Here is a 10,870-nt window from a genome sequence, read left to right as displayed (position 1 = left end):
AGAGTCACATGTCTTTGATGTTTGTTAGAAATAAGAGTCACAAAGCCACGATCACAAGAAGTCAAGGTCAACATAAGAGGAAAGAAAGTTGGCGAGCTGGCTAAAGGAAATAATGTGATTGGTCCACGTGGCCCTTTTTGGTTGAACAACTCAGTTGAGCACTGATTTATGATGACTTGGCAAGCTTGGAGTGAATAAAGATAGTTTTCTTTGTGGGATGTGGTTTATATGATTAATCTCAACCACTCTCGAGTTATGATCGTACTAGAAAGTCAGGAAGACATGTTGCTTGCTCCCTGGTTATCCATCTACAGGGTTTTCTGCATTAATGGCATCGTTTCATGTCACCTTCAAGGTTTCTTCCAATCATGGTTTTGATGATTTCCATGCCTTGAAGAGTGTATCCGATCCGATCTATCATCCAAATCTCGCCCAATCGCCCTCTAACAGTTTTGAATGTGTGAATGAAGCTATGAAGCTTTCAGAGTTATGCTTGAGCTATACAAGCAAGTTTTGTTACCTTCATAAGGGTTCTCTCTTTTCTAATTTTTAGAGTTTTCTCTATAATTTTGCCTATGCTCAATAGAAATCTTTTCAGTTGTATCCATTCTTTGTTAGCTAAGTGCGCGTACTCTAGTGACCTCATTTGCCGAATGTATTTTGACAATTGAAATATGACATGATCATGTTCATATTTAGTGGTTGATTAGTTTAAGTGAATCCATTGTATTCCTTCTCTGATTGTGTTATCTTTTTGGTTTATCTATCATATTGAGATTGAAAAGGTCTAGATAATGGTATATTTTTGAGAGATCTATTAAGTTCTAGTGCAATCATTGGGAAAGAAATAGATCCATATACTATTTTGGTGCATCACCCCCCTTTAGATTAGAATAGGTAGATTTGTTTCCATGTATTCCTTCTTCCTTTTCCTCTTAAGAAATAGTTAGGTGCACTCTGATAGTAAGGAAGCCGGCCTTCTCCGAAGATTCAATCTCAAGTTGCAAGTCCCACACTTTCGAGATTGTTTCCATCTTACACAAGGCTGCCTATAAGTAAGACTTTAGGCAAGGGTGCAAACTTTTGTGTCAACAATAACCATGGACGTTTCCTTCTCCAAAAACAATTCTCTTGCCTTGTGTGCATCTTCATGTTTTGATTGATAAGATATTTTCTTGTGGAGACCAGTCCCATAGATTTTCCATGGAAATCAGTAATCCGATCCCTTAATTGCAACATAAAAAATGACTATCGAATTTTGCAGTCACGTAAGTTCACTTCTCTAATTCATGCAGATAACTTAAATTGTAAACTTGGCACTATAATTTGTCTAATCTTTGATGAACATAACCCTCATTTGGTCATCATAAAAAATTTCCTATATAAAACTCCCATCAGAACTCACGGAAAAACTAAAGTAATTAAGGTGATTGAAAAAATACAACAGCAACCTGGATATGGAACTCCAAGTTATATTAATACAAAATTAAGGACATTTCTTACTTGCTTCAAATAGATTCCTTTGCTAGTTGATGGTAAAAATGGCTTCCTATCTATATTTCCTCCATGAACCATTAATTCGAAGTGGCTTTCTTCATAGGCCCCAAAGAATTTATGATATCTTCTTGAAGCAAGACTTGATTAATAGCCTTTTCTGAACATTCTACTGTATTGAATGAAAATCTCCAAGAATTTAAAAATAAAAATGCCTTGAATAAATGTATTTATAAAATTCCTCAACAGATAGTGATTACCAATGAAACTAAAGGCAAATATGGTTAGGGAAATAGGATGCGTTGATAATTGCCAATAATATGCACCACGATAAACATACATTTCTTATTGGCAAATAAGGTTTCATTGAAATACGTGCATGAATTGCTGGTTAGAATAAAGTGTATATACATAATACCCAAATAAAGGAATAAAAAACAAAAAATGGAATTATTGATACCAATCAAGAAATAGAAGTGCAAGGGGAAGGACAACAAGAAATAAAAGAAGAAAAGTTCTACTACTACTGTTGCGCTGTATTGCTTTGGTCAACTCTTTATTTCCCTTTTCCACATTATGTGTAGCTTCAATTGCCTGCAAATACATATAACTAATCAAACTTCAAATGCCCCTTCCAAATTAACTTCTTAATATAGTGCACTTTACAAATAAGCTATATGTACAGTGCAAAGGTATAAATTGTGAAGTGGCGATGTGATGTCAACCTGCTCATACAAGAGTTCTATTTGCTTGGATTGATGCAGGACATGAGTTGATAATAGATGATTCAAGGCAGACATTTCTATCACCTTTCTCTCTGTTTCTTGTACCGTATCTAGAAGACTGGTCAATTCAACCTACATGAATAATGAGCAACTGTAACCAAAAGCTGAAAAGGAGAAATGGTATAAACAAAATTCAAAAAGAAGCTTCATCAGAATAAAGAACATTACATCCATGCTTATGTTCTCAATTACCTGCAGCGCCTGTGTCTCATCATCCAGTAACTGTTGTTGATTTCCCCGTTGTTCAGCCTGGAAATTGTGTTGAGTGACTCCAGTCCCATTCAGATGATCACCAACTGATGCTTTTAAAGAGTTATTCTTTGACTGGAAATTGCGTGCCCTTCTAGGAATTGTTTTATCTATAGCTTCTTGGAATCGTGCAGCACGCAATTGGTCAAACAATGCAGTGACTGCATGGAGACGCTCACTTAGAATTAACACCTGAAATCAAAATTTTACTCAATAAATTTCTAGGAAGTAAAAAACTGTAATGAGATTATATTTCTTGTTTTGATTCAAATCATGTATAACTAGAAGCAAAACTTATGCCAAGCTGTTTTAACAGAAAATAATCCAGTTATTGTGTTAAACCGCTATTGCTATCAACTTGAAAATGTCAAATATGCCCTTACAAACAAGTACATAATAATAAAGACTGAAAATCACATTCAATAGACAAAAACATGAAGGACAGAAGAGGAGAACGGAAGTTATAACAATACTTTGAATTCATTAATCACCTAGCAGAAAATTCTACTGGAATGTGTGCTCCTCAATATCTATCCCCAGAAAACACGGAATTACCAAGTACATCAAATTCACAAGAGATGCATATTCAGGGCATCACACGAACACATAAACCACTCGCATGCAACTAACAAAGAAGACATTGCAGCTGTGAAAATCTGTGTTAGCTTGAAATGCATCATGTTAAATAGAGACCCATCAGCTAAAGACTGTCAAAATGCTCAATTTATAAAGACCCTTAAGTGATCTGGGCACTTGGGATGCTGATGTTCAAAATCTGCAGGTGCTCCGTGTGTATCAAATACAAGAACAGGATTTGTTTCTAAACTCCCAAATCTCAATTTCATGTAGATCTACTAACTTTCATGAGTATGTGGCATGCAGTGTACTCCAAGCATCTGCCTTGATGAAAAAAGAATTTATTTAGATCATTAGCATATAACCAGTTTACAAGATCAGATTCCAGAGTTCACAGTACTCTATTTTGGCTATTTATATGCATAAAATATTGAGTTCAATCATCATGTTCCATTTATTATTTGGCTTGTACTCACAGGGTTGTTGGTATCTAAATAGACAAGTAGTTTACTTTCTACTAGTTTTACTTGCTGAGGAATAAGAATTTTAGTATACACAAAGACCACCCTTAGAAATCTTTAACTTCTCTTGGTTCAAGTTGTGTAGCTATGGAGCAATCAATCACTAACTTTTCAAGGGAAGGAAGTTCATTGTGTAGTTCTTATCAAAAGACCTTTGGTAAATCTAAAATTATTCATCAAGTCATACTTGAAAAGGAAGTTATCTTGATAACAAGACACCAATTTTTCAAGTACCCAGAAGTAAAGAAAGAAGACCTGTATTTAGAATCAAAAATTAAAGCTAGGGTGTTAAAATGTATAATGTATACTGAAGTTTTTCAAGTACCCTTCTTCAACCATCAATACATACAAAAGTGAAAAAACAAGTTTTTTTTGGTCTTGGCTGAATGGGCACCATTTATCCCTAATATAATTATGATATTTCCACAATATCTATGGCAACATTTATAGATATTAGACATAATACTTGGAACAATGCTGTAACGTACCAATGAAAAGGAACATTAAAAGACGATGTTCAAATTAACTTAAGCCTAATTTTAAACTAACTCTAGATAATGCACATAAAGTGAATTTTTTTGTGCTCTTAGTAGAAATAAAGGGTGTATACCGGATAGCTAGTAGTATCTATGCAACTTGGATTTTGAGCATTAGATAGTGAAATGCCACCCACAAAATTACCTTGTGGAATCCATACTGGGGAGGGTAGCAAAAAAATGTAGACTATGGAAGCACATATATCATCAAGGCTAGATTATGGAAAGCACTTATATCATGAAGGTTTAAGAAATTCGTGACAAGAGGATATTTGATGTTTGTGGGTAAGAGGATAAGAGCTAAACAAACACATAATAGCATAATTTTTTTCGAAACATCTAAGTCAATACACATCCAACATGCAAAGTTCCAAGTTCAAACCTCAAGACTAAACGCCAAGAAACTCAACCAAGCAAGGGGGACCGATCTTATAACACATTAGACATGATATATGGCACACTGGTCTGTGTTACTGTTTATTGTTCAGAACTTCACTAGACCTTTTCCTGGCTCCTAGGCATCATGGATGGGCTCCATCAACACTAACTTGCACTCAATTGTCACAAACATCATCCGAAGAAAATTCTAAACCTTCTCAAAGCTATGTCAACAGTTTCATGACTCTTCCAGCTTTGCAATACAACTGGAACATAGTCAAATAGACACTCTAAGAGTTCCCAAAATCCTCTTTGGCCTGAACTACAATTTTTAGGGTTGAACAGGCGCAATTGCAATGGAGTGGCACCTTGGGTCGCCAGAAAGGTGTGCTTTTGTTCAGGGCAGAAATGCGCTATTGAAAGCATGAACAATTCACCCTAAACTACCAAATTCAATGCTAACACACTCAACTACATCTTAACCGACTAGAAACACATTGGAAGACTTGCAACACTTCTTGAATGATCCCAAAATGGACCCAAAAAGGTTCGAACACACTCAAATCCTATCTAGATTCGCTTGAATTCCTTCAAATCCATATGACAACAACGTAATTTATCCTCATCATAAAGTGACTTCAAACAAGGAAGGTCCACACTACAACAATAATACAATATCAAATGAAGTAAAATCATAATTGTGAGCAACACTAAAATGCAGGTCAGGCACAAGGAGAAGCACCAAATATGCCATATGTCACAAATCGCAACACAAAAACCAAAAAAATCAAGCAACAATAAATCTCCTCGGTGCTACTCAACTATTAGGATTTAGATAACAGAGTGCCAAGTGTAGGGAATATCATCATGTGTGCTTGTGACGACCCACCACACAAAAGCATGACTTAGGAATGTCAAGGATCTTGGTTTATATTTAGTTAATTAAGGTCCTCAGTGACAGATTTTGTTTTTATCTCTTATTAGTTTCTTGTAGGGTTAGTTTTGTGTTTTAATTAATAATTTGGAGAGCCATTTGAATGGTTGTAACTGGAATATCAACAGTCATGGTATGACTGTCGATGTCCAGAATCTAATGTTTACTTCATTTTTAAAAGCCTCAAAAGCTATGAGTCAGGAGAAGGATGTTCTGTTATTTCTGCTGCTGAAGAAAGTTTGGAGGAAGAACAAATAAAATTTCATTCTCTCCTGCAAAAAGCATCTCACTGTTTTGTTCTCTGTTTTGCTTGCACAGCCTGTGCAGACTGTTTAAGATTTGTTTTTGTTTATATATGGATTAATGGCAACGTGAACTAATTATTGCTTTGAAACTGTTTATCGTTTGTGGTTGGGAAGTTGGAGGTTTCTGCCATTCCTGTGACAAGGAAGTATTTGAGTCATACAGACAGTGAGAGTCTAAATGAAGATGTTCACCATTCCACCTTGACTGTAAATTAATACCTGGTGAAATGGGTTATGTTTGGGTAGGTAGAATTAGATTCAGCAACAGAGGGTGGAGCGAAGGTCAATACCATAGAATTAGTCCTAGTAATGCCCAGAAATAAAGATAAACAGCAATAAAACAAAATGAAGAGCAAAAAGACACATAGAGACACAACAATTTATCCTGGAAAAACCCTCCAACTTGAGGGGGAAAACTCAGCCACACCAGAAAACTATCTCTTTCATTAAATAATAGAGGTCCAAGTACAATGCTTTCAACTGAACACCATGCTTATCACACAGAGAAATCATATATATATATAGAATTGAGAGTCTCTCCATATTTTCAAACGCATGTCTCTTTCCATGTCACAAGAGAAAGATCTTTAGTATGACAAGCACACACAACTGCAACCAAAAAAAGTCAAAAACAAATTCTCATCACAAGATTTCTCAATAAAACATTGTTATCTCAGCATAACACTATTCACCATAGCCACTTCTAGTGGGTGAACCATAAAAGCTTAAGATTAAAGTTATGGAGTCACACACATGACTTCCACCATGCCTATTTGCAAAGGGTGAATCCACCATACCTACTCATAGAGGATGGAATGAGGGCTTTCACAAGAAGAATGGATTTTCACCATGCCCACTCGCAGAGGGTGGATCCACCGTAACTGCTCACAAAGGATGGATCCACCATACCTACTCGTAGAGGGTGGAACGAGGGATTTCACCTCGAACTTCTCTCATAGAGAAGAAGTCTTTAACAACATGTATAAGAATGGCCAAGATTCTCTCTCAACAGAGACTCCCTCTCAGCAGGGGCAGCATTCTCACTCCTTTAATTATTAGTAATTACAATAAGAGCGTTGACTTCAAGTTGACCAAATAGGGAGCTTTCGTAGTCACACTGCCACACAAGCTTGCAAAGAATTAGGCATTCTCCCTTTAAATATCATTTCTTCCTCTTCAAGGAAACTAATCATAATAACAACTTGTATATGATCTTCCTCTTTAATGAAGATATGTATCATCAATTCAGTGTCATAACTGCAAGTAGCGTCCCCCTGTAAATTTCTACAGTCCACATGACATTGCATATAATCTATTATCATCCCATTGCTTCTTGAGCCATTTTCAAACCAAGAGAGATTAATAATAATTCACAAAATCAACCTATCATGAAGATAAATGTAGAGATCAATGCTAAAAGCTTACACTATTCCGAGTGATATAACAAAAATTCATGATCAATATTCAAAGATATAATCATATAATACTTATCTCTTTGTAGATCAATATAGATCAATACACAAATATAGATCAATAAACAATGATCTCTTTGAACAATAAACGCAGACCAGCATTCATATGATGATCATACCACTTGCTAAACTGAATGCAGCCATAACAACCAAATCTTCAGGTTCAAATTTAGCAGTCATTATAGCCATTTGGGTACACTTCCAGATAATACACCTCCTTAGTTGTATTAGTACATGGAAACTTACTTGGAGGGCATCCCCACTTGGACCAAGATGCCACTTTGAGCTTGGATTAAGAATACAAACAAAAACATTCATTTACATAGATCACCGTCCAAGATAAGAATAGTCGTAATTTTTATTTGCCTTAACCAATGCTTTAGTCACCTTGGCATTCAAATGGTCACATGTCAATTCAAAAATCATTACCAATCTTTAGTAATCACTGCAGCAATAATCAATGTTAACGGAAAATGCATGGACTCGAATGGTAGCAGCATCATACGAACAGACCAATCATTAAAAGTAATTGCCAAGACATCAAGAAAATGGCCAAGTCATCACACAAACCAAACACATCACCACAATAAACAGCGGTAACAAGAATAATAAAAAATAAGTAAGGCGGAGACAGTTGAAGAAACCATTGGATGCAATGAAGACATAATATGATACCAAAGGAACTCACGGAAGAGAGGAAACTGAATGATAGAATCCAACTGAAATAATCGAATTGAGACTAAATTCATACAATATGTTGGAATTAGAATTGACACGATACCATGTATGGATGATAGCAAAACACAAAGAGACCAAGAATACAAGACATCGTCTATCTAGCAAATGTGAAGGTAGACAAAGGTGCCAACACAAACCATGCACAATGCCCTAAAGTCAATCCAACAAAAATGATGACAATAGAAATGATAAGAGCTAAAGAAAATGGTTCATAAGAAGAAAGATGTAGATCTCAAGGATGCAAAAACTAAGAATAGGAGAATAGGAAACCATTAACGGTGAGAATAATATCTATCACTGTTAGCAAATAGATTGCCTACAAAATACTTATGCAATCTACAACTGATACATGAACTAATGAACAAGAGAAACTCTCTTATTTGTTGTTATCTACCCCGCTCTGATACCATGTTAAAGTTATGCCTAGAAAATAAAGATAATCAACAACAAAACAAAATGAAGAACAAAAAGACACAGAGACAACAACTTATCCTAGGAAGCCCCTCCAACTTGAGGGGAAAAACCAAACCACACCAAAAAAATCTCTTTTATTAAATAGTAGAGGTCAAGTACTATATATATATGCTTTGTGTGATAGGCACGGTGTTCAGTTGAAAGCATTGTACTTGACCTCTATTATTTAATAAAAGAGATTTTTTTGGTGTGGTTTGGTTTTTCCCCTCAAGTTGGAGGGGCTTCCCAAGATAAATTGTTGTCTCTGTGTCTTTTTGTTCTTCATTTTGTTTTATTGTTGTTTATCTTTATTTCTAGGTGTAACTTTAACATGGTATCAGAGCGGAGGTAACAACAAATAAGGGAGTTTCTCTTGTTCATTAGTTCATGTATCAGTTGTAGATTGCATTAGTATTTTGTAGGCAATCTATATTTGCTAACAGTGATAGATATTATTCTCACGGCTAATGGTTTCCTGTTCTCCTGTTCTTAGTTTTTGCATTGTACTTGACCTCTATTATTTAATAAAAGAGATTTTTTTGGTGTGGTTTGGTTTTTCCCCTCAAGTTGGAGGGGCTTCCCAGGATAAATTGTTGTCTCTGTCTTTTTGTTCTTCATTTTGTTCTATTGTTGTTTATGTTTATTTCTAGGCGTAACTTTAACATGGTATCAGAGCGGGTTAGATAACAACAAATAAGGGAGTTTCTCTTGTTCATTAGTTCATGTATCAGTTGTAGGTTGCATCTTTTAGTAATTAATCATCTATCTTGGAGAAGAGGAGGTAGCTGAAGAGCGAGTTTTTCTTGAGTGTGTGGACAGAGCGCCGAATGTGAGGCAGTTTACAGCAAGATTATGATGGAGTTGTGAGTGTGTGGACAGAGCGCCGAATGTGATGCAGTTTACACTTGGATCTTGGATAAGTTGGAGCAGAGTTGAGCTAGGGCTGCGGCTAGAAAACAAGGAGATTGCTTGGTGAGCTTGCGAGCACAAGTTTAGATTTCCTTGGTGGTTTCTTCCAGATTGCTGTTATGTTACAGATCTATGCTAGCTGGGATTGGTTTTTGTAAGTTGGATCTTGAGGGATCTTGTAGAACTGATTTTGTAATTGCTATTGTATTTGGCCGTAATCGAGAAGGCCTTACAGCCTGGCACATTGCATATTGTTTACCGTGCTGGGTAAAGAAAATATGCATACAGACAATAGAACAGAATAGCAGAACTATATTCGCATACGCCAAGATATTACATTATGCTTCTGATGCTATGATATCAGATCCCATGATTACAATGATCCCGAAGGGGGTAATAAATACTATCCGAGGAACCTTCCTGAAGGTATCCGTCGGCCACATACAACATGTCAGCTACAATAATAAAACATTCCCGATACACACCCTGTCGACCTGACGGCATACATCTCGACACACTAACGGGATGCACTCGATACACTAATGGGATGCTCCTGACACGCTAATGGGATGCACCTGATACACTATTTCCTGACGACATCATCCCCCCAAAAAGAAAAGTCGTCTCCTGACAACGACACAACAAAAAACCCAACAACTAACTACATTATTCATAAAGAAAAACAACATGGACTTATACATCATGAACCCGAAGGCTGTGTCTCCGACTGCGAAGACCAGCTGCGTCGAAGCTAGTACCTCAGAGAGCAATCTTCTAACTCATACTCAGCCTCAAAGCTTGTGGGGCAGCCCTCCTATGCACAATCCTTACAGTGATTGTATATTTGCCTGTAAAGGGTTTTAACCCATACACTTGTTCAACACCTACGCCTGAAGAGCCGTACAGTGAATGCTTCCCAACGCATGTGCAGAGAACGCCTCCCAAAAAATGCCCTATCTCCAGAGCCGTACATAGCCTTTTGATACTGACGCCTGGGAGTCCGTACAATGGTCTAATGGAAACTATATTAAACGTCACCAAAATGCCGTACAGTGATTACTTCATGAATTAGGATGGAGGCGTATGGTGAAGAAAGTGTACAGCCAAATTTATGCTGTACGGTGCTCATGTGTGCTTCCAGACTTGCTTGATTGCCGTACATACATTCTTGTTTGCTAATGTTCTTGACGCCCTTGGTCTCTGAAGGAAGTATAATGCCGTACGGTACGGTGACCTTTTTTTTAAAGATTGTCGTACGGTGACCATGAAGAACACTGTACGGTGCACTTTATGTTCACTTGCAATGTCGTACGGTAAACAACGTATGGTGACTTTTAAAAATAAAAAAATAAAAAATTGAAAATCTTTGAAGTAGAAAATTCAACTATTCCTTCATGTGGGTAGTGACGGCTTATCGGGCGCAAGATAAATCTTTAACTTGCACCCATTCACGGTGTCCGGAACTTCCTATCCATCCAACGTCCACAACTTGATCGCTCCATTGTCACCTACCTCACGGA

General features: G+C 36.7%; 1 protein-coding gene across 2 annotated transcripts in view; it reads right to left on the bottom strand.

The window, feature by feature from the left end:
- Window positions 1-1,835: 1,835 nt before the first annotated feature.
- Window positions 1,836-10,870, bottom strand: part of SYP81 (syntaxin of plants 81) — an 81,308-nt gene continuing 72,273 nt past the window's right edge. For both annotated transcript variants that reach the window (XM_089800567.1, XM_089800566.1), the window contains exons 5-7: window positions 2,472-2,720; window positions 2,220-2,351; window positions 1,836-2,088 (exon numbers count right to left, since the gene is read on the bottom strand). In XM_089800567.1, coding sequence (XP_089656693.1) covers window positions 1,945-2,088; window positions 2,220-2,351; window positions 2,472-2,720 — 525 coding nt within the window. In that variant the 3' untranslated portion in view covers window positions 1,836-1,944. The remainder of the gene's footprint in view (window positions 2,089-2,219; window positions 2,352-2,471; window positions 2,721-10,870) is intronic.

This window comes from Cupressus sempervirens, chromosome 9 (assembly GCF_028749045.1).
Source record: "Cupressus sempervirens isolate cs-2001-9-10 chromosome 9, ASM2874904v1, whole genome shotgun sequence".
NCBI classification, from domain to species: Eukaryota; Viridiplantae; Streptophyta; class Pinopsida; order Cupressales; family Cupressaceae; genus Cupressus; species Cupressus sempervirens.
Note: the sequence above shows the minus strand (reverse complement) of the source record. Positions and strands in the feature narration are given on the sequence as shown.